Source organism: Diadema antillarum, unplaced genomic scaffold (assembly GCF_040938485.1).
Source record: "Diadema antillarum isolate AM-2024a unplaced genomic scaffold, OU_Dant_1.0 scf00000150, whole genome shotgun sequence".
Taxonomy (NCBI): Eukaryota; Metazoa; Echinodermata; class Echinoidea; order Diadematoida; family Diadematidae; genus Diadema; species Diadema antillarum.
Genome location: NW_027271039.1, coordinates 1,797,208 through 1,821,269, shown reverse-complemented (window position 1 = coordinate 1,821,269; position 24,062 = coordinate 1,797,208). Strand labels below are relative to the sequence as shown.

At 39.2% G+C, this 24,062-nt stretch overlaps 1 protein-coding gene across 1 annotated transcript in view; it reads left to right on the top strand.

Annotated features, from left to right (window-relative positions):
• Positions 1 to 24,062, top strand: part of LOC139721805 (lipoxygenase homology domain-containing protein 1-like) — a 63,193-nt gene that overhangs the window by 5,654 nt on the left and 33,477 nt on the right. The window contains exons 7-23 of the mRNA XM_071633128.1: positions 1,787 to 1,985; positions 2,497 to 2,684; positions 3,273 to 3,417; positions 5,129 to 5,231; positions 6,340 to 6,463; positions 7,280 to 7,530; positions 8,215 to 8,350; positions 9,026 to 9,273; positions 10,031 to 10,166; positions 11,091 to 11,245; positions 12,542 to 12,544; positions 17,350 to 17,507; positions 18,215 to 18,291; positions 19,477 to 19,670; positions 20,597 to 20,789; positions 21,408 to 21,571; positions 22,022 to 22,108. Coding sequence (XP_071489229.1) covers positions 1,787 to 1,985; positions 2,497 to 2,684; positions 3,273 to 3,417; positions 5,129 to 5,231; positions 6,340 to 6,463; positions 7,280 to 7,530; positions 8,215 to 8,350; positions 9,026 to 9,273; positions 10,031 to 10,166; positions 11,091 to 11,245; positions 12,542 to 12,544; positions 17,350 to 17,507; positions 18,215 to 18,291; positions 19,477 to 19,670; positions 20,597 to 20,789; positions 21,408 to 21,571; positions 22,022 to 22,108 — 2,561 coding nt within the window. The remainder of the gene's footprint in view (positions 1 to 1,786; positions 1,986 to 2,496; positions 2,685 to 3,272; positions 3,418 to 5,128; positions 5,232 to 6,339; positions 6,464 to 7,279; positions 7,531 to 8,214; positions 8,351 to 9,025; positions 9,274 to 10,030; positions 10,167 to 11,090; positions 11,246 to 12,541; positions 12,545 to 17,349; positions 17,508 to 18,214; positions 18,292 to 19,476; positions 19,671 to 20,596; positions 20,790 to 21,407; positions 21,572 to 22,021; positions 22,109 to 24,062) is intronic.

The following is a 24,062-nucleotide window of genomic DNA, read 5'->3' as shown; positions in this document are numbered from 1 at the left end:
AGTCGGTAGTGCGTCTGCCTCACGATCACACGGCCTGGGTTTGAACCCGAGTCTGGGCTGAGCAATGTTGTGTATAAGCATACCGTCACCTCTAGCAAGAGGCAAAACACTCCGTCCCTCGGATGGGACATAAAATGGAGGTCCTGTGTATGAGAGAGTAACAACTCATGCACGTAAAAGATCCTGCTTCATTCATTCATCCCAAAGAGCCGGGTGTTTATGCAAACCCGATGAAGTGGTCCCACGTCACATCCAACTGGACCCCATGGAAGACCAGCTTAATGTAGCTGAATATGGGCTATCCAGCCATCTTCTCGGATGGAAAATGAACAAACAAACAAACAAACAAACAATGAAATTCTTCTGTCGAACCAGCACTTGCTATTGGGCGGAAGCTCAGTGGTCTAGTGGAGAAAATGGCTGTACGGAGATCAGGAGGTCGTAGGTTCGAATCCTGCTTGAGTATGTACACCCATGATTTTTTATCATGGCTACTACTAAAACACTGATCAATTCGGTGCTTATTTACGTCGATGTAGGACAATTTGTCAATCAGTTGCAAAGACAGTTAGGTGCTCAACAAGTGTCTGGAGAAAGGGGATGCAAAGTTTTCCTAGACATGTTCCAAAGAGATTTGTAAAACACTATTAAACTGAAAGTTTGCACAGACTTCATGTTTCTATGAAATGAAAATTGAATTTAATGGCACAGAAAGGGGAAGGGGGTCCTGAAGACTAAAAGGCCTTCCTTCTTTTATGAACGTGAAGAAGAGAGAAGAAGGGTTTCAGCAAATAACAAAAGATTATTATAACACTAAACTGAAAATTTGTGAAAATCAGGAAGTCTATTAAGATTAAGAGTCTATCGTCAAATCCATGTTTTGGTCTCTCTGTGAGGGAACCCTTCAAAAATCAATTTAGTAATCTATGGTTATGTCATAAGTTCCTAAGATGAATTGATGTCATTCAGTATTCATAAGCCCTTGATTTCATATAATATCATATTTTTCATTCATCATTACATTAACGTTTATCCATTAAGTTTCTTAGTGTGAAGAAAAGCAAGCTTACGCATAATTCAGGGCAATCATTTATTGCAATCTGCCAACCAATCACAATAAGCCAGTTCAGAGATAGCTCATGTGCACATGGGTACAAATGACCTTTCATTTTTCTCAGTTGGTTAGGCACTTCACTAAATTCAAAGCAACATAATGCAGCAGCTTGCCCATCACACATTGTAGCAATTTATGGAACTCGTATTCTAACAAAGAATGAACCTGTGTAGATGAAGTGACCAGAATGGTTCATCAATCAACACTTTGGTAAGTATCTATTTCATTGTGCTGTTTTGAATACATTAACAAACTTTTTTTGTTAACATTGCCAAATACCAGGCTTGCTGTCAGGTGGATGTACTGGCAGGCACCATTTATAAGGATCCATGAATAATCATAGCATTACAGATGCTTATCTCAGTGAAATTAAAAACCAACCTGTCTCTCCATACAAATGACCTTTTTTCTGCTTATACTCAAACTGGAACCCCGAACTGGCTTATTGGACATAATTTTCAATAGATGTCATTATTCAGGGGAAAAAAAAATTGACACTGACTGAGCAAAAAGTACTGGTTATTGATATAGCTCACTTTGAAAATAATTTTATCCTGATCAGGGTTAATTCTAGACTAACACTTGACACTTCAGAATCGTTCATAGAGCAATACAGTACCTTTGCACCAAAAATCCATTACATTTTCCTCTGCTCTCTATCCCATATTGAAGTCTATGAAGTGGTCACGATAACGGGAGACAGGAAAGGAGCAGGGACGGACGCCAATGTGTACATCACTCTATTTGGACTCCGGGGCACCTCCAAGAAGATGCAGTTGGCGGGGAGACCGAACACGAATCCGTTTGAGAGGGGGACGAGCGACATCTTCCAACTGACATGTAATAATGTCGGACCACTCAAGCGGATCAGGTGAGATAGATCTTACCTTATCATGTCAAACCTCATTTTCTGAAGCTGTAACAGTACGCTCCCTGTTGAAGTATATATTCTACACCCTATACATTTCAGATAATTTTGAAATGTGATTATACTATACATACAATACAGCCAAGAAAGGGCCATGAAGTTTGTTTGATTTTTTTGTTTGATTTTTTTGTTTGATTTTTTTTTTTTTGCAGAGGTAATACAATCATTACAGCAATAATGGGAACACACCTTGTGTGGTTCAGAGACTCAGAACAATTTTTAGGCTGTCCACATACATTTAATAGCAAGACTTGTCTGGATTAATTATGCAGATGATTTTTTTTTTGTGTCATGTTTTTTTCTTTGTAGTTTGTAAAACAAGTCTTTATATTTTAAGAACATCCTTTCCAAACTATTTGACCCTGTAAACTGTGAAATAATGAATAACAAAAAGACAAATCCAGCAAACCCTTGATTGTTTATCATCGCGTTTCTTTCTCTTCCTTCTGAGCAGAATCGAACATGACAACACAGGCTTTGCTGCAGGCTGGTTCCTGGAGCGGGTGGTGGTCACGGACACCAACAACCCGAAGCGGGGCAAGTTCTACTTCCCCTGCAACCAGTGGCTGGCCAAGGATGAGGCGGACGGGAAGATCAGCCGAGATCTGATCGGTAGCAGGGACCCCTTGGCTGTTAGGAAGAGTGAGTCATCTTTCTTGGGCTTTATAATACAGAAAGGGATTCGGGGATATTTTGTCTGGACACGCTACACAGCAAACTTGTTCAAAATGGATTGCCTGCTTGCTTTGAAGTGTAATGAGTCTAATTGTGTTTGCTGCCATCGTGTGTTGAAGCAGAGACAGGTGATATTGTTATATATTACAATATGTGTACATGTAGACCTACATGGCGCCAAATTGTGTGTTCACAGGGTTTATTCTATAGCAGTTTGTTCTCACTATGATGTCTAAAGGTTTCTATCTGCACTTAAAGCATTGTAAACTCTCCATAGACATAAATAGCCAAGTGTATATTTTATGAAAACAGTGGTCACTTCCTTGAGGGTTTTATTGTAGCTTCTTCTGTAATAAAACTACATGTATAGGTGTAGCCAAATGGAAAGAAGTACAAGAAATTTTCTTTCAGAATTATCGACATGTAAGTTTGGGGCCTTTAGAATAAAAAGTTCTCATTGACAGAATGCCTTCAAGCCAGAGAATTAATCCTGTTTGTGTTAACCTTATGTATATCAAGGTTAAAATAATTATGTCTTCTGTATCCACATCTCAGCACACAAATACAAGGTCCATGTCTTCACTGGTAATAAGAGGAATGCAGGCACGGATGCCAATGTCTTCATCACACTCTTTGGTGAGGGAGGCGACTCCGGGGAGCACAAACTGGACAACTCCAAGAACAACTTTGAGAGAGGAAGGTGAGTTGACAAATATCATTGTCATCATCATCTTTTTTCTTCTTCTTCTTCTTCTTCTTTGCCTTGAATGTGTATAAAAATGTTTTGGCTGAGATGCAACTGCTTCTCTTTTTCCAGGATTTACGGTGTAGTGGACCATTTGTTTGATCGTTTGCTAAAAGTACTGCAGGTGTCACAAATGTGACCCTGCACCTCAAAACAAACAAAAAGTTGCCAGACATGAATTTTTAGTTAAGACCATATTCTGAAAGAGCAGACTTTATGCTTTAAAATGATGTACATAACTCAAATCAAATGGACTCTCCTAACCTATCTAAATATTGGAAAGAAAGCACAAACTCAGGAAAAGTGTGAACTGAGAAAAGGGGCAATGAAGTACAGTGTATATTCAAGCGCCTAATCTTTACCGAACCGTGCTTGCTGTGCGATGAATGGGACAAAAAACAGGAAGTAAACCACCAGAGTAACAACAATGAAGGGATTATCAGATTAAACTGACATTAAGCATGCATCATTAACACATTCTGTCCATAATTAATGCGAACTCTCTAAGCAGTAGCACTATCCTTTCAAAAGTTATTAGAGTTGAAAGTGAAGAGTGTGGACAAGGTTTTTCAGAAATGAAAAAGGGATTCTAAAGACACACCTAATCACACTATTCTACCAAAAATGTTCGAGATAAACTGCTAAAAAACACACTTTCCTGCCCGTTTTGTGATACCAAATTTTAGCATAATGTAAAAGAAGACCCGCTCTTTCAGAAAATATGAAAAAGTCGAGTTCGGCTAGGTTGACCCATTTCACTTATTTTCAGTTCTCACGCAAAATCAGTGTGTGCGACTTTATGTTCGTTTTGAGGAGCACGGTCACAAATTGTTCTGAATATAATTTGATATACTGCTGGAGAGGTGCAATGCGTACATTACTGTGTGTGTTTTTTTTTTGTTTTGTTTTGTTTTTTTTCCACCCAAAGTACTCAGTTGTAGTCCTCAGAAAACTACTTGATATGTATGTTGGTATTCCTCTTGTTGTTGTTGTTTTTCTTTTGTATGTCCTACATTTCATATTTTTCTTGCCCTTCTTTGTACTTTTCCCTTTTGTTCTCTTTTCCATCAGTTCCTTCTCTTCCTGCATTCTCCTTCCACAGACTCCAACTCTCCTGCTTTCGATGGGAGATCTCCCGCCGGAAGCCCAATTTTGCAAAATCTCCCGTTCTCCCGCTTGAAATTTGATTTCTCCCGCCCTGGCTCAGTGTCTCCCTCATGAAATGATTTCTTACTTTATGTAATATTGCCATCGTATGTTGAAAAATAAGTGTTAGATAGCATGGAAGAGCATTTAGAACCCTAGAGCTGGACCCCGGCCGCGTGGAACTTCGCTCTCGTGATGTGCGCTTCGCGTACATCAAGTTGGAGTCACCTGTTTGCTAGGGGTTTGAGGCGGGAGATCAGAAGGTGCTTGGGGTTGGAGTCTCTGTCCTTCATGTTTTCTTTTTTTATCTTCATCATCTCCTCATTCTTCTCTTTCTCTTCTTCTTTTATTCTTTCCTTTCTTTCTTCTTCCTCTCCTTTATGTCATCCTCCTTTCATCTCTTGGTGAAGTCGCATGTGCATGCCATCTTATGTCCTCTGCTTTTCCCTTCCATCTTGACCAATCCTTAGTGGTAGCTCCAATATTATGTCTTCGTTCTTGTTTTCTGCTGCTCTTGCAGGGAAGATGAATTTGTGATAGATTCAATAGCCCTCGGTGAGCTGCGGAAGATCAGGATAGGCCACGACAATACGGGACCAGGTCCCGCCTGGTACCTAGACAAGGTAGGCAACACATACCCTTTAGGGCTAACTTTAGAACAAATTCATCTATGCCGGCTCAGCTCTGAGGCACAGAATTCTCTGAATTTTGAATTATGTGTTTTTTTTTTGCATTGAAGCTGTACATTTAAAAACAAAATGTATTGAATGGACTAAGGTTAAATAGAATTCACATCAACACTTGATGCTGTCAACGTTACAATATATCCGTGTATCCATCTGTGGGGGGGGGGGGGGGGGGGAGATGATGTAATGTAGACTACATTATACTTTGTTTGTTGTTTTGTAATATTTTTTTGGCAGAACATGTCATGATTGTTTCTGTTGTGGGTACACACATCATAATTTAACCATGGTAACCTTGTTATTTTATGATTTGTTTGTTTGTTTGTATTTACATTGTGACATACCAAAATGTGAGGTGGAAGGGTTTCCTTTTAAATAATGTTCATACCTTAATCCTTTGTGAGCCCTGAATGCTGATTGGCAAATAACTACCATAGTATTGTACACAAAGTCCAAAGTCCTTGGCATGGAAAAGGTTAAACATGGGCACCTGTGCACTCATTCTGTCAGATGATTGCCTCACAGGGTCTCTTCTCTCACAGCAGGTGATCGTTTTTTGTGTTGATAATTATGATGTACGGTGTAAGAAAGGTACAGTCTGAAAGAAGACCAGCAGCCAGTTTGTATAGATGGCTACATGTTGATTAAGTCACCCAAGTGTGGTGCAAGGTTATTGCCTCAGTATGTCTTCAGTGTCCAGCAACCACACCAATATTCTTATAAAACAATTAACAACTTGCACCTGTACTGTGTAGAAGGGTTAAACATGCACCCTGAGGTACTAGTGCTGCTGTACAAATGGATTTTTGTACTACTTGTTTATGACTAATTTTTTTGCGATTCGCCCGGTAAGAAGAGTTTCGCTTGTCTTTATTCTGCGCAATCAAGACAGGAAGTACTGGAACATATGGCATGCTAAAATATTTTCATGCTAGTTTCTGGTGGCACGAAATGCCCAAAAATTTCAACACCACAAAAATTTCCACTTTTACAGTATTGTGCTGGTTGCTTTCATCTCACGGTCTCCTTTGTGTTCTCACAACAGGTGATCATAGACAACTTGGAGCAGCAGACTACCTATGAGTTTCCCTGCGGTAGGTGGTTTGCTCGTGACGAGGATGATGGTCTGATCACGAGGGAGCTCTACTGTGGAGGTCAAGGGTCAAAAGGTAACAACGTGTCAAGCATCTTCTGTTTGTGCAAGAACCTTTAAAACACTCTGAGCAAAAATTTTTACTTTTATTGAAATTAAGCCATAGGACATCATTAAGAAAGAAGAAAATCAGATTTTTCAAGTTCATGTGTAGTATTTATGGTAAATTTAGAGAATAAATGACCAATGTGGTTATGGACACATTACAGATAGGCAAGAGTTGATTGCTTTGGTGGAATGGATAGCCCTCAGGACCATGAAACTATAAGATGATAATTAAGTTCCTACTTGGTATTAGCCTTTTGGCAAGGCCTCGTGGCTGAAAAAGAGACTAACTGCGAGAGAACAGGTGAACGCCAGACCAAAGTGCAGCCGCGAGGCCTTTTGAAACCTAACATGAATTTCTTATCTTGAGCGTTGTTTCTCGCAGATTCTGCTACCCTATAGGGTAGCGGCCAATCAGCGACCGCATTGCTCACCACACCATCGCATCTAACGAATATGCATAAGTATGCATGTCGGCGGCTCACTCATCCGTCGCTGCCTGCAATGCCAGCGCAGTGTTGACACGTCGTCATTGGCATATCAACTGTGATTTGACTCATGAATATATGAATAATTTATATTCGCCTTCATCGGGAGGCGGTAGGGAAAAAAACCCAGGTTTCAAAAGGCCTCGTGGCTTTGCCAGTCGGTCTCATATTCACCTGTTTCTCACAGTGCTCGGTGTGGCGAGTTAGTCTCAATCTTCAGCCACGAGGCCTTGTCAAAAGGCTAACTTGGTATATTGTCAGACTGGACATAATTGATGAAGTGATTCTGGTCTCTCTAGGAATCCCCTATGAGATTCGTGTGACCACCAGCGACAAGCGGCATGCGGGCACAGACGCCCGCGTCTATGTCGTCATGTACGGTGGCAAGGACGGAGAGGAGACCAGTGGCAAGATCTGGCTGGAGGGCAGCTTCGAGCGAGGGCGCACCGCCATCTGCGCGGCGGAGATCGGCACCGCGCTCAGCCCCCTGTCCAAGATTTACATTGGGCATGACAACGCAGGTGCAGGTGCAGGATGGCACTTGGATAGGGTGAGGGCATATTGTATGCAATAGAATATCAAAGCATTGATGATGCCTGGGCCCATGCCAGCTGGGTATGATGAAAATGACTTTTCGTTGCTGAACTGTTGTAAGAGGTTCCCGCCTGAGAATTATTTTGAAGAAAAGATGACAATGTGCTAAACCCACTGTCATGCAGTATGCCTACTTTTGAGCATCCATTTGCACATCTGTAGAACATCATCCCTGCATGAGAGCCCTGCTCTGGCTCAGCAACAATGAGAAAAAAAAGTCATGCTGAAAAAAGAAACTTGTTTTGGTCATCTATTTGACAACCAGTCAATACCCATGCTGAGATATGATTTTTTGTTGTTGAGGGAACTGAGGAATTTTACTCTTTATGAAAGCAAGAGCAATAGTGTAGTACTGGAAACTTATGACGACTTTGAAATAGCTACATATAGTGGAATGAAACTGTGTATGAAGCTTTTATGAAGCAAAATAGGATCTACTGAGTACCAATTTACATCATGCATTATTTGGGATAGATCTGAAACTGGATTGAGATGCTTATGGCATAAAAATTAATGTCCCATTGATATCATACTTAACATTGGTGAGAACATCATTTCAAGCAGTGTTCAAACACTATTTAATGGTGACTGATTTGAGATTAGAGACACGTTCCCATGACAACCGCATCACCCCCAACAGGTTGTCATCGACTGCCCCGCAGCGGGCGTGGAGCAGACGTTCCTCTGCAACCAGTGGTTGGCTGATGATGAAGGAGACGGGAGAATTGAGAGGACGCTGTATGAGACAAAGTCAATGAGGAAGACGAAAGGCAAACGTGAGTATAGCAACAATGTACAAACTAGAGAAGCACTCACAGAGCGCAGAGCTCTGCCAAGCAGCTTACTTCCAACTATACACACATGCTGAAAATCGCCCAATTTCCCAATTGCATGTACAAGTAGAAGCCTTTTGTTTCCGTCAATTTCCAGTTGCGTGGTGCCTCACTCAAGCTTCAGAGCATGCACTTAACAGCGATATGCAAACCTAAAAAAAAAATTTCATCTTTAACTCCTTAGTTCATTGACCTTATTTGCCCCAAAATTAAAAACCCTTCAAAATTTTATAAAAATTGCATGATCAGTGCCAAAATTGAATCATATGTTCCTTGTGTCATTATTGACTTTTCCTTCAAGTTTCATCCAAGTGTGATAACAACTTTTTGAGTTATTTCACAATAGGCAAACAAACAAACCGAAGTTGACTAAAACACAACCTCCTTCCTTGGCGGAAGCTAACAATCTTTGTGATCATTTAAAAGTTTATCTTTGAAAGAGGAGAGGGGCCTGGAAGCTGCACATTCGTATTGCCAGTTGAATTAATTATCGATCTTCTGTATTTTATTCATTCATTTGTTTATCATTAGGCCCCTATTTTATTTGATTTGGATGAAATTCCTCAATGTAATACATTCTTCACTTTTCAACTTGTGATGACGCCCCGTCAATTTCAGGGTCTGTCTGGAATGTGACTGTACACACCAGCGATGTTGGCAATGCTGGGACGGACGCCAAGGTCTTCATGTGTCTCTATGGCGACAAGGGGAAGTCGGACGAGCTGGAACTGGAGAGCCGCAGTGACACCTTTGAGCGCGGCGCAGCGGACACTTTCAAGGTGGAGCTGTCGCCAGTGGGCAAACCGTTTAAACTACGGGTGTGGCACGACAACGGTGGCCGCGGTCCCGGCTGGCATCTCGACAAGGTGGGTGCAGGGATATTTTGGCACACTTGTGGTCTTGGATATAAAGTATGCCTGTTCTCTTCATGTTCCTGACATACAGTTACACTGTTAGTACTGTATGCATACACAAAAAGGTGTATGTGGGACTGTACAACTGTTGGAGTCCAATTTTGGTGCTGTTACCTTCAGTGAAAGAAACAGTGATATGCAGGATGAACATATAGTGTCCCAGTATATGGCCTTTTCTGTAGATTTCACAAATTGCAAATGACAGATTAGCTCAAATATTACGTGTTGGACTACAATGGGTGTAGGTAGGCAAGGTCTTTTTTTTCTTTTTTTTTCTTTTGATGTAGAGTAGTTACGAAAGGAACAAAGCATAGGGCCTATGCAAAATTTTATCTCATTCAGACATACACTAGTAGCTTCATGCAAGTGTATTTGCTTGCAAAAGCTGTTGTGGTATGAGCATATTAACCAGTTCCATCTCTTAGGAACAATAATTAAGAACAATGTGATTCACTGTTTTCCATGCCTAGTATTGTCAGAATTAAGATACTTTAGAGGTACATGTATTTATACAGTTGAATGTCAGATTTGCTAACAGAACTTACATTTATCTCAAGCTTCACCTAGAAATATAGTGCACAGAATGATTTGTGGAAGAAAGAACTACTCTGACATAGTCCACTTTAATAACTTCAGTGTGAATGTCTAAAAAGCGTGTGGATGCTGCAATGTTTTTACATACTCTACCCACTGCTGCCAACCAACCCAGATCGTGATGGAGAGCGTATCGTCAGGCAAGACCTACGTGTTTCCATGCCAACGGTGGCTCGCCAGAGACGAGGATGATGGTGAAATCATCCGAGAGCTGCCAGCCACGGGGGACACCATCAAGAAGCCGCTACCCGGTGAGAAACGCTATGAATCAGTGGCGTAACTTTTGTATTTGACGATTCTTGCAGTTTGGTGTACATGTCACGTCCAGTAGCTGGAGCAAAAACAAACGGCTTGTATGTAGATGTGCAGAGATTGAGCATGCAGCATGCAGTGTATGCAACCAGTGTATGAAACTACACCGTATGTGGTGATTCACAAACCTGCACCATCAGTAATTAGAATCTTTGATCTACCATACACTTTGATTTGGCAATAAACTGTCCTATGGCTCTCATGTCTCTTACAGTGTATATAAACATGGACCATATCTGACAGTTTCATGGAATTTCAAAGGTGATTGTGGAAGAAATATAAATAATTTTATCTCAATTGCACACCTATCAATGGACTCAAAGAATACTTGTGGGTTTGTTTTTCATTCCAATCCCTGCTCTAAGTGATCCTGTGTCATATAAATACCTGATTTTCCACCATAAGAATAGGCTGTAGTCTTGATGGGCAGAATGTGGAGTTCCAGCCACATTGTATGAATCTTAACACCTTTGCATCACTAATAACATCATACCTCGGGAATTAATGATGAAAATGAACATGAGTGTATATGGTACATTGTATGTTTTACTGTAAAACGCAATATTTTCGCGAATTGGAGCCAACAGCCTTTTTTGTAGCATGAAATTTTCGTGAGTTGCCTCTAACATTTAATGCATATAGTATAAACAAGATTAATTGTATAATTTGTATTGTTGATATAATGGTTATTGTTTGCTATTATTGTCATTTGCATCAACAATGCCATTAAGGTATCAACCATTCTTATGATACTCTGATGTTCTCCCATCTCATCCTGTTAGAAGAAAAAAGAGATCAAAAATAAATTATGATCTATTTTTATAACATGATTTCACCATAATTCCTGTCATTCATCTCAACAGTGGTCAAGTACCAGGTGTCGGTGCATACGGGGGACAAGTTTGGTGCAGGCACAGACGCCAACGTCTTCTGCGTGCTGTTCGGGGAGCTTGGCGACACGGGAGAACGGCCGCTGCTAAAATCCTCGACCAATCGTAACAAGTTTGAGAGGAGAGGGGTGAGTCTAGTACACTCTACAAATTCTTTCAATAATATGTTATGTAGGCATGAATACTTGAACATACACCTTTTAGGTGTTCTTGTCGTCAATGGTATATTCATTCAAATTCTTACACCTCAAGTGTCCATATCCAATCAGTTGGCTTGCATTGTTTTAGGTACATTAAGGAGCCTTGCGTATCATCCAAAGTAAACATACAGAAAAAAAAGAAGATATTTGTAACTGGCATTCTGCTCTCTGGTCCAAAGCTTTCTGTGAAGTGTAAACAAGAAATACTTAAGTATTGTTGTGTTCCATATCTGATGCCATGCCTTTTTTTTCTCTCTCTCTTCCTTTCTTCTTCATTTGGTATGTCATCTCACATAAGAAATGTTTGCTCTCTCTCCACTTTATCAGTTACTTCAATTTCCTTGAAGAATTCATCTTCCCAATTATGCTCTTGGGTTGAATTAACATGCTGGTTGTCATGCAATAATACTGTCAAGAAAACCAAACAAAATGAGCTAGTTAATCTTTACTTGCTACATTTGTAGCACTGCACTTTAAAGGACAAGTTCACCTTCATAGACATGTGGGTTGAGGGAATGCAGCAACATTAGTAGAACACATCAGTGAGAGTTTGAGCAAAATCGGACAATCCGTTAAAAAGTTATGAATTTTTGAAGTTTCTGCTCAGTCACGGCTGGATGAAATGACTACTATTGCTTGTGATGTCAAATGAGTACAAAGATATACAGACAGAATAAAGAAAATTCAACATATTTCCACTTTGCTCACGTAACATAAGAACACTCGACTTCTCTCCTTATTAATTTATAATATTACCCTTTACATACGTCAGAAGCAAGTGAAAGAAATGTGCACTTTATTCAAAAAGTAAAGTTTAGTGAAATTTACAATTTATTTTCCTTATACAGTTGTACGCATGTGACATCATACACTGTAGTAGTCTCCTCTTCCAGCAGTGACTGCGCAGATACTTTTCATAAAATATTCATAACTTTTGAACAGATTGTCCAATTTTCCTCAGACTTTCACTGATGTGTTCTACTAATATTGCTGCATCCTCGCAATCCTTATGTATATGAAGGTGGACTTGTCCTTTAAATCTCAGTTTCTTCTTTTTTTTTTCTACTGCTGACGGTGCATTTCATCCTTAATTTTATACCCTGAAGTTCAGATTGTAAAAACAACAACAAATGTCATTCATGGTATCTTGTACATTTCTCTTCCCCTTTTCTTTCACGTTGACATCTCATTTCTGAATCCCCCTTTGGTTCCAATTTACTCTAGGCGGTAAGTCATTGATAAAGAGAATGATATGCTACGTGTGTTTCAGGTGTCCTGATTGTCACATGTATCTAAATATTGCACCTGTCCAGGCAAGACACTAAACAGTATTTGAGTTGCTAACCCGACATGATTATGTTACATATTCTTGCCCCCTCCTAGTCCAGAGATGTGGCCCACGAGAGGAACAGATAGTTATAACAAATAGAAATTAGAGGGAATACAAAGAAAAAATGAACCTGAAAGGAATCCTTTTGGGCTCTTGCACTGGCTGTGGTAGAGTTTTCTGTTGATATTAGAAACTTCAGCACATTAACAATGGTAAATATACAATAAGGTATATGAAGTTATTTTGTTTTTCTCTAATACCAACTTGCTGTAAACCTTACATTAGTTTATACAAATGAGATAGAGTTAGTGTGTGTAATATAAGGTGTTATTTTAATTTTATGTGTGTGTGTGTGTGTGTATGCTTTTATTTGTTTGTTTGTTTAGTTGATTGTTTTTTGATATATGTACTTTAGTTTGTTGTCCTGGCTTTAATAGAGCTCAAGAATGGAAGCAAGCAATTTTTGAATTTTTGTAAAAGATCAACAGATGTTTAAAAAAAAAAAACATGCCTTGTACTGGGTCTAGGGCAATTACCCCCTGGGCAATTACCCCGCACCCTTCCCCTGGCCCTAATCCTAATCCTAATCCTGAACCTAATCCTATCCCTAATTCAAACTCCTAACCCTAACCCTAACCCTAACCCTAACCCTAATCGTTACTCTAAGCTTACCACTAACCAGTATTTAGCCGGGGGTAATTGCCCTCTCGGGGTAATTGCCCGGATACGCTTGTACTAGATGTTTGTTCAGCAAAATCTGCTATTAGGGCAGACAGTGGTATGGTATAGTGTACCTATTCTGAAGTACCGTTGACTCCTGTTATAACGAAGTCCTTGGGACCGGCAGGGTTTTTTAGTTATATTACATTTTTGCTATAACCAAACAAATTTACGATACAGAGCTGAAAATGTTGGGGCCTGATTTTTTTATACCGTTGTAAGCGAAATTTTGTTGTAATCATTTTTGTTATAACAGGAGTGCACTTTACATGGCTGTATATTTGTAGGTACATGTATGTGCAGTTTTATGCTTCATGGATCACCAAATTTTGCATGGAAACAAAAACAAAAAAGTTTACAGTCATTGAACAGAGGCTAATGCAGTGTCTTACTCTAGCTGCTGTCTATGTACAGGCACAAGTGGTATTGTGATGGTAAAATGATCTTGTGATGTACAGTAGTATGACTGCTTTGTATATGCTGCAACCATGCTCCAAAAGAAAGCAAAAAAAAAAAAAAAAAATGAATATGCAGTCTTGTGAAGAGGCTAATACGTGACTTGTCTCTGCACCTGCTTGCTCTACCAGGAAGAGGAGGAGGAGGGTGAGGCTAGCAAAGATTCAGTTTTACCGACAGACAATGACACTGGTGGGACTAAGGTGATATTTGCATGATATTTATCCCAATCACTGCATAATCACTGAAGTGCAAACCAAATCTTCACTAAATGCAGCAGTTATCACTTTCGCCTCCTGTTTATTTATGCGCACATACATTCATAGATAGTTCACATTGACATTTCTATGAATGCCCAATGAAATTAGTTAGCCTTGTTTGTAGTTCTAACCGAGGTTAAGTGTATACTATTCAATTTTACCATCCAATCCAGACTTCATTTAATTGCTTGTAATGATCCCAATCCCATGCTTTCATTAGCATTGTGGCACACTAATTCAAAATGGTGCACAACTTTTGTTCTCAATCCTGACATTATATTTCAGTCTGTGGTTAATAGCACTCGACTCTAGCTGTTTCATTGGCCAAAAGTTTATCCAAATTATATGCTTTGTGGGGATATTACTCCCTCTCCATGCTCAGACAGAGCAGGGAAAACATAGAAGTTGACTCAAAAGTTTGCCCCCAAATAATAATCTCCAGGATCATGTTGGTAATTTTCATGAATCTGTATTTGTTTATAAAATGCCTTTCATTTGTCTCTTTTCTTCGAGACAGGACTTCTTAAAGATAGAATTGTGTCATTCTTTGTAATTTAAGGAGGAAGACCAGTGTCCAACTTTTGGGTTTTAACGTGACCTTAAAGGCATAATTTACCTTTTCCGGCATTAGTGCATCAAAATAGTTTTAAAGTGTGAGTTAGGGATAGAAACAACCAATGTAAAAATTTGAACAAGTATAATCGATGTTAAGTACTGTTAAATATACAAAATGTGAACAATAAGTTATAATAAAGATGTTTCCAGACTAAACCGTCTACAGTTATGTTTTAGGCTTTATTGCAAAAATCATATATGGTAGAAATGTTTTGTGATACAACTGACCTACACATGCATCAAAAGTGATATCGTGAACATTTTAAAATCACTGCTCCCAAAGGTAAACAGGACCTTTAAACTCTGTAGAGAATTAACTGCTGCAGATATTTTTGATTCAGTTCTACCAAGAGTTCTATTGACACGTGCAATTTCTCAGTGTAGACCAGGCTTCATCGATTTGGTCAAGCCCTCATCACATTCCAGAATATTTTCCTGTTTGTATATTTTTTTAATGTTGCTTTGCAAAGAAGCTTGCACTCTTTTTGTCTTTTTTGCCCCATGCCATTATATGTGGTTGTTTTTTGTGTGAACGAAAAATATGGGTGGATGCAAGCAGTAGAACTGTAAAGAACACAAAAAGCAATAATATTGTTCCATTGATCACATCACTCTATGTGAGCAGACACTGTACATGTATGTGATCATTTGTGATTTTTATATTTGAAAGCTTATATTCAGTTGTGTGTAGATAATATCCATTACTATGCTGAGATGTAATGTAAGATTTAAGTTTCATCTTTTCAAAGAGTTGAATGGGGGTCACTCTGATACATACATGTACTTTAATACAAATATTATTAATTGCTCTCTAGTCGTGCTTTAAAAAAGACGAAATTGATTGGTATAATATTTCAATAGCTGCAGAACAATTCAGTGCTGAACTGTAATACATTGTGAAAGAAATGCTACAACAAGTGCTGCCTTGTACATTGTATGTAAGGTATGCATGTACAGATTATATATTTAGAGTGCACGAACATTCACTATTAATTGGTTTTCATAGGATTTTTTGCACAAATACACTTTAGATAATTGTGTTGCTACTGATAATTGCTGTGATTTTAAGGAAATGTCTTGGGAAAATTCTGGGGGAATTTACTATGTACATGTTTTACCTGTGCAGTCCCAAATTTGGGAATAGAGATCTGCTTTGCATGACAGGTCTTTACTTGTACATAATGTGTATTCACATTATTTTGCCTGCATCCCCCCACCCCCTTGTAGAGTGATAATGCTGTAGCGTGCCTGACACTTATCTCATTCAATTCTATGTTTATTGCCAGAATAAATTAATGGAATTCAGTATAGGTTTGAAACCAGGATAACATTCCGGGAAGTTTCAATATATCTTAGTGTAAAGATTATGATTCATATCATGCATACTAATGGATATAAAATCTCCAAAATATGTCTAAAATGTGCATTAGAGTGGAGTAGCGTGGACAATTGCATTGTACTACATAATTATGTAAATGTACAAATGCTTACATGTATGCAGTGTGTACCGAATTAAATGCATGTGAATGATTTATTTTCTGTTCATATGTGATTGCACAAACCTTGTACGGTATAATGCATCCCAATCATATGAGAGAACACTTGTACACACATGCTTCACTAGTTTTGCTATTCATTGCATGATTGCATTCATGCAGAACTACCATGCATGTTTACTCCCCCCCCCCCCCACAAAAAAAAAGAAAAGAAAAGAATAAGGCAAACACTACATTGAATATCATTTGTTACTTTACTTTTACACCAAAGATGTTTGAAGCTCACATGTGTAGTTTTGGTTTGTGATAACTCTTTTTTCCCTCCATGATTTTCACTTTCATTTTGTTTTTGTTTTTATATTTGTGATTTGTGTTTTTTTCTAAGTTAATTATTATTTGGATTAAAAGTGCACATAATTTTGCCTGGAATTAAAAGAAGGAGAATGATGCAATTTGCTGCTTGCTTCTCTGGGCATGGAACTATCCCAAGAGTTTGTAGCATACTGTGCAGAGCAAAGACATGTTGCAATTATTTTCAGAATGCTTTAAACAAACTTTATGCATGCATGTTAAATGTGCTTCATACAATGTAGCACAAAATTCTTGCCCAATCCATATCATACAATTATGATTGCAAGAAAAACCTCTGTAATAATAGTAAGTTGTACTGTATAATAAAGGAACTGTACAGTACTGGTTGAGGTGAGGATTCAGCTTGTAACAACTTGTGAGATATTTAGAGACCACTCTATGAAATTTTAAGGAGCATATTATAATTCTCAGGGGAATCCAAAGTTTATTTGATTAAAATCAGTTCTGAAATGACTGACAATATCTAAAAGCAAGGAAAAACAAAATGAAAGTTGTGGCCTGTCAATTTTATTAGGATCGCTTGTTTGGATATCTCAGCCATTTCAGGGCCAATTTTCATCAAATGAACATGGAATCCTTCTTGAAATTACTAACATGCTCTTTCATATTTCTAAAGAGGTTTCTCATTATTTCACCCCCTCCCCCCCCCCCCCCAAAAAAAATGTTATAAACCTGAATCCTCACCTCAACCAGTACTGTACAGTCCCTTCAACCTGTATCAGATACAGTAAGCCCGATAGGAATCTTTGCTGTAACACCATTCGTCTCGCTACCCTACAACAGGTGGATGAGTTTGTCCTGGAAGCTGTCAGCTTGCGGCAGCTGCGCCGAATCCGCATCGGGCACGACGGAACCGGGGCGGGGTCAGGCTGGTACCTGGAGAAGGTCGTCGTCACAGAGATGGGAAAACCCAAGAGCCAAGTGGTCTTCCCTTGCAATAGGTGAGAAGGTTGACCCTTGACCTTTGACCCTTTGTTGCATTTTGAGCTTTTGATATGTTTAATAAAACTGTAACTGAAGATGGACAGTCCTCAAAAACAAACAAACGAACAAAAGGTAACTGAAAAATAACAACTTTGCTACGGACATATCTCTTTCTTTGCAAAAACTTGGAAAATTCAGAGACAAATTTTGTGAACATTACAGAATGATACATAAAATACATGTGAAACCTTGAAGTTTTAATAAAGATTAGTCAGAAAAAGGAATAATTATGTCAGAATATAAGATTCAAATTTGAATAGATTTTATGCCACTGCGAAGCACGTTCTGTCTTTTTTTCTGTTCACTGCTACAACTTCACTGTGCTTCACAAGTGCAGTGATGTCTTCCAATAGATCTATGATTAATTGATTGATTAATTCTTTGATTTACTAATTCATTCATCCATCCATTTATTCATCCATTCATCAACTCATCCCTTCATTTATTAATTCATCCATGTAGTGTACATTTATTCTTCCATTCATCCACTGATTAACTAATTAGTTCTTTCATTCATTTATCCATCCATCCATCCATTCATCCATCCATCCATCCATCCATCCATCCATCCATTCATCCATCCAACCATCCATCCATCCATTCATTCATTCATTCATCCATTCATTCATTCGACTGGTGACTTTTTTTCTGTTGATCGTCACAGGTGGCTTGACAGGGATGAGGATGATGGTTTGATTGTCCGAGAGCTGGTTCCAGAGGGCGCTTCGCAGCTTCTCAGCAGTAAGTCATCTCATGGCCTTCTACCAGAGAAAAGCTGGCATCAACAGTTATATTAGATATTATATTCCACATACTAAGAATCTTGTTATAGGATTGGTCAAGAGCTGATCATGTGATAAAGCGTAGTTTTGCCCATCACTCACCTGAGAAGAACTAGGTCACTTGATAGTACACAGTGCAACGCACTTTCCCTTTAGTGTCGCACGGTGCGCGCAGCAAATTCATTGTTTTGTCATCTATAAAGACAGCTGTTTGTTTTGCTGATCTCTGGCAGTCCATACAGTCTTAACGCGAGATGAGTACGCGCGAAATAAAAGTGCGTTGCACTGTGGACTATCATTAGGTCACTTGATAGTACACAGTGCAACGCACTTTCACTTCAGTGCCGCGTGGTGCACGCAGCAAATTCATTGTTTTGTCATCTAAGCGCACACGTAGCCTAAGCCCTAAGGATACCTAAAGACAGCTAAAACGGTTTCAGATGTGGAATAAAATGGGAATGTCTAGGACCCTAGATGTGGAATATAAAGCTAATAATCAACTTTTAGTTCAGGCAATTAGACAAACTATCACTTCCTCGGCGATCTGAATGTGTACACTATCTTTCCTCAGCTGCGCTTTGGAAAGATAGCTACATCCAGGTCGCCTCGGAAGTGATAGTTTGTCCCATCACCTTCACCAACGTTGATTATTTGCTTACTATTTATATGTATCGACTCTTGCGAGGTCATACAAGATGGCAATGACCCCCTGAGTGAGATTCTATGATGACAGAGAAATAGTTCTTCTGAAGTAAGCTTACATTATAGTGTTCACCAAAAGCTAAAATTGAAAGTGCAGTTGTGCAGTTTGCCTCTAACTAATGTACTTTAAACAAGAAAGACATAGATTAGATAATAAAAATTGATGTGATGAGAACAAAATCAAGAGAGTTCAAGATGAAAACAATGTTGCCAGTTTTTTTGTAACTCTTGTCTCCCTCGCCCTCCAAAGTGTGCATCTGAAATTATTTTCACTTATCTTGTAGTCCCACATGATGCTTTTCATGTCAAGCCTTAGTATATGCAATTTCACCCCTTTCTTATTTTTCCCTCTTTCTCAAACATTCAAATGTACAAAATGACCAAAAGAATCAAGAGAATTTGATATTGAAGCAATTTCTAAATATCTGTTTCTTCCCAACAGCCACCTCATATCACGTTTCTGTAAAGACGGGGGATGAGCGTGCGGCGGGAACTGACGCCAATGTCTACGTGAAGCTCTTCGGCGAGGACGGAGACACGGGGCTGATCCCACTGAAGCAGTCAGAGAACACCAAGAACAAGTTTGAGAGGGGCCGTGTGGACAAGTTCACACTGGAGGCAGTGGACATAGGCAAAGTGAGTAGAAGGACTTTGTAGTGTGAACAAGGCTGCCATAATTGTGTCATTCCTTCAGGGATTCACTTTAATATGGTGATGATAAGAATACATCGTCGCTGGGGAGACAAGACGTAAGACCTTGTATCTGAAATTTTGGTGAAAATGACTTTTTTGCATTAATGGTCAGAAAACGGGTTAAAGTGATGTCCTGTCCAAATCCCAACTGTCTTACTCTGAAAATGAAGCCACCACGGCATGTCAAAGGAAAGGCTATCCCATTCGCTATAGTGTTTTGGCTGCCATGTTTTTTGGCTCTCCTGAACATTTGACATTTTGTAGATACAAGGTCTTGTCGCCCCAGGGACGATTTATGTCAAGAGTTTGATGGCAAATCGGAGTAAACACCATTTTTTTCTAAAATTGTAAAAGTAAGTGCATCATCAGATGATGACTCACTCTTTTCATAACAAGGAATACTCTCAAAGTTATGATAACCAAAAACAAATCCATATTTTTCTATTATATTTCCCTTCCTTGGCGGATTTTATCGCAAATACCCCAAATTGACAAGAATTCAGTTACGTGTAATTTGTGTGCAATCAATTCTTCATGTTTAGGTGTATTGGCGATTATGCACAGTCTGATGTAATATTGCATGGGGGATATAGGCCATCAGTAACCCATTAGTACATGTAGTGTTTCTCAAAACTTTACTAGGTTGATACAAATGTACCAACCATGTTCATAATGAGAGTATGAAGTCATTTGCTGTATTAGTGCCATACTTGTGCCATATAACCAATGCAAACAACAGATTAAAAACAAACAAACAAACAAGAAACAAACAAGAAACTGCAAAGCCTGTTTTGAAAACGATTTGAGTGATCGAAAACTGTTGTATATTTCAGCTTATACATGTACATGTCATTTGTCCTTTATCATAGATTGAATACATGAGGATTGGTCATGATGGGTCTGGACCAGGGGCAGGGTGGTTCCTGGACCAAGTGGAGATTGATGTCCCCTCCCGGGGGGAGAACTACATGTTTGCCGCACATCGCTGGCTGGCGGAGGATGAGGACGACGGCGAAATCGAGATCGAGCTCCACCCGTCAAACTTCAAGAAGTCCAAGCCCCGTGAGTGATATGAGATTTGTAGTCTCGGATTTCGAGCCTCATTTTTTTGTTTCTTGAACATTTTCCTCAGTCTGAATTGCATATAGAATAGTATAGAAAGTATAGAAAAGCTTGCATCTCTTTTAACAGTAGATGGCCCAACATCTGAATTTGTACACCTGACTATGCTTGATTATGAAGACACAAGTTTTAAAGTTTTCAGTGTTTGAATAGGAAAGACAATGAAAAAAACAGAACAAAACACACACAGAAAAACCTTCCCACGTAACCTCAAGGAGCGTGAATGTTTAGCTTCTTTCCTTTCTTAGCTTTAGTTGGAAGCATTCGGTTTCAACCAATTTCGTCATGCAAGTTCGCACTCTGTTTATTGTGTTTTATGCACATGACAGTGTGATGTCGAAATATGACTGTCAGCAAAAAGAATTCAATTTAGTGAAATGTTGATTTAAGAGTTTTCGTTGGTTCCTTTTTTGTGCCAGTCGTGTGGATTTCAGAACAAGAAATGTCTTCAACAAGTGAAAATGCTAGTCCCATCTCCATGATTCATAAGAGTGAAATGATATATCCTTTTACTCTGAAATCCTTTTTTGACTTCTCGTCTGTTTCTTTTTGTTGTAGGAATTCCATATGAGATAACTGTGTTCACCGGTGACAGGTCAGGAGCGGGGACGGACGCCAACGTCTTCTTGACGATGTACGGTGACGAGGGAAGCAAGACGGAAGAATTCCAGTTGAGGAATAGAACAGACAACTTTGAGAGGAACATGACAGACAAGTTTAAGGTGAGAAGACGATTAGAAGATTTCTCAAGAGAGATTCGTACTGAGAGCAAGAAAGATAAAATATAGTTTTCTGGCAATATGCAATCATGGCTTTTGTGATGGCTTCTCTTGGCTATTCAAAGGAAGATTTACCAAGGTCAGTCACAAAGATGAAAAAATGCTTTCAAGATCATGAATCTTTGATTGAATGACATATTATAAGCTGTTTGTTTCCCCAGTAAAGTGCATTTGTAAGTAAACCAGATCATTTTGGTTAGTTTAACCCCTTTAGGATGGACTGATTTTGCTCCAGCACACATTTTCCATAGACACCTGTCGGCATGTTATACTAGGCACTAGCCTTCAATGAGTTTCTATATTGGAAAAGGTGGTGAGGTGTATCAATGTCTTCCCAGCAACACATGAGGGCGCTCTAACGTCTGTCTTGTCAATCTTTTTCTTTCTCCACAGATCGAAGCAGAGGATGTAGGCCCGCTGTCAAAGATCAGGATAGGTCACGATGGAGCGGGGCGTTTCGCCGGCTGGTTTCTAGACAAGGTCAGTACATGCTTTAATATCTCTTGTATAAATTATTTTTCCTCAAAAATGCCACCGCCCACAATACTGCCCTACTTTGGCAAAAGGAAGCAAGTGACAAAAGTGACATTTCTCATAAAAGAGCAAAATGTATATGTCATTTACACTGACGTCAATGGACTGTCATGATGTCTTATCTAACCTTAGTAGGATGAGTGTTTCTGCATGAAATTTTGCCTGGAAAAGAGCTCATTATGTGAATTGTGAAAACATCAATAACTCCAATTTGGATGGCATGTCACTTGCTTCCTTTTGCCAAAGTAGGGCAGAATAGTCTGTTATTAACTCCTATGTGCACGGAAATCATTTGTATTACCTAAGCCCTTTTAAAGTAAAGTTTCATGCATTTGTTTACTTGCCTGTGATGGAGAACTACTGCAAAATTCCCCAGTGCCTGGGTGTAGTGCCATAATTATGTGTGATGGATATTGTATGCTCTTAATATTTGTGCATAGTTTATCTTCGCAATTTGATGTACAAGTGCAACATATATTCCAATATTTTACAGTTTGTAATGTCCCAGTATCCTAGGAATTCTGTTGTAACATTTTTATGCCTCCGCAACGAAGTGGCCGGAGGCATTATGTTTTCGGGTCGTCCGTCCGTCCGTCCGTCCGTCCGTCCGTCCCGTTTTGTTTTTGTCGATATCTCAAGAACCATGTGGTGGTTTTACATCAAACTTGGTATGAGGGTATATCCTTAGGGGATAATACTTTGTGTGGATTTTAGGGTCACAGGGTCAAAGGTCAAAGGTCACAGGTTATTTTGTGAAAAAAAAAATTGAAATTTCATGTTTTTCTCCATATCTTACAAATGGTTCAAGGTATCTTCATGGAACTTAGTATATATGCTTGTACCGATGGGCAGTGATTATCTAGGGAAGTTGGGGGTCATGGGTCAAAGGTCAGGGGGTCAAAGGTCAAGGTCAGCTCCTCAAAATATCACCACTTTCCTTAAAATGCAATATGCCTGAAGGTTTTTTTTTTTTTTTTTTAACTTGATGTATGGCATGTATTACCCAATATATATTTTGGGGGAAGTTTCTTGCCAAAAGGTCAAAGGTCAAAAGGTAAAAGGTCAAGTGGAAGTGCTAAATTGCACTTTTTCCTCCATATCTTGAAAGTAACTCAAGGTATCATCATGAAACTTACATATTTATGCATGTTCAACCTAACATTGATTCTCTTTGGAACTGTGAGGTCAAAGGTCAAAGGCCAGGTTTAGATAATGCTATTTTCCCATTTGATACTGAAATTATACTTTTTCTCAATACCTTCAAAATTACTCAATGCATAGACTTATAAAAGGGTCAAAAGTCAAGTAAAAATCATCAGTTCCCCAAATACCTGCACTCTGACATTTTAATCATTCATCCAATTGAACCTAGTTCTAGGAAAGTGAACATTCAGCACATTTGTGTCAAACCTGTCATTTTAATATTTTGCCAATTGTGTGAAACTGTCATCACACATTGTCAAGACATTGTACTATAGACCTATTAGGAGAACCAGGGAGGTGGAAGAAAGATGGAGTGTGCTCTTTTGAGTTTCCTTTGAAGTCATGCGTGGCCCCGACAGCGTTTTTTTCCCCCTCCCGTAATCCCATTACTCACGCTCGGCGCACTGCAAGTCGTAAATCTTGTGGCGGAAACTCACGACGCGAAATGCATTGTGGTCAGGGAATAAAATGGCGTCCTACGGTGTGAGCACAGAACTCTAGAGTGTAAGCAGTGGTGTAAAGCAGTGGTGGTGGTTCTGGCGATCGTGATTTTGACGGAGACGAGTTTGTTGAGGAGGAATTGCTTCTTTAGCAAATTCAAAATCACATTGACACAGCAACTTAACGAGATTTGATTTACAATTGAAACTGAAACTCAGAAAGTTAGTTGGGCCTTGGCTTGGAAATTGGAGGCCAA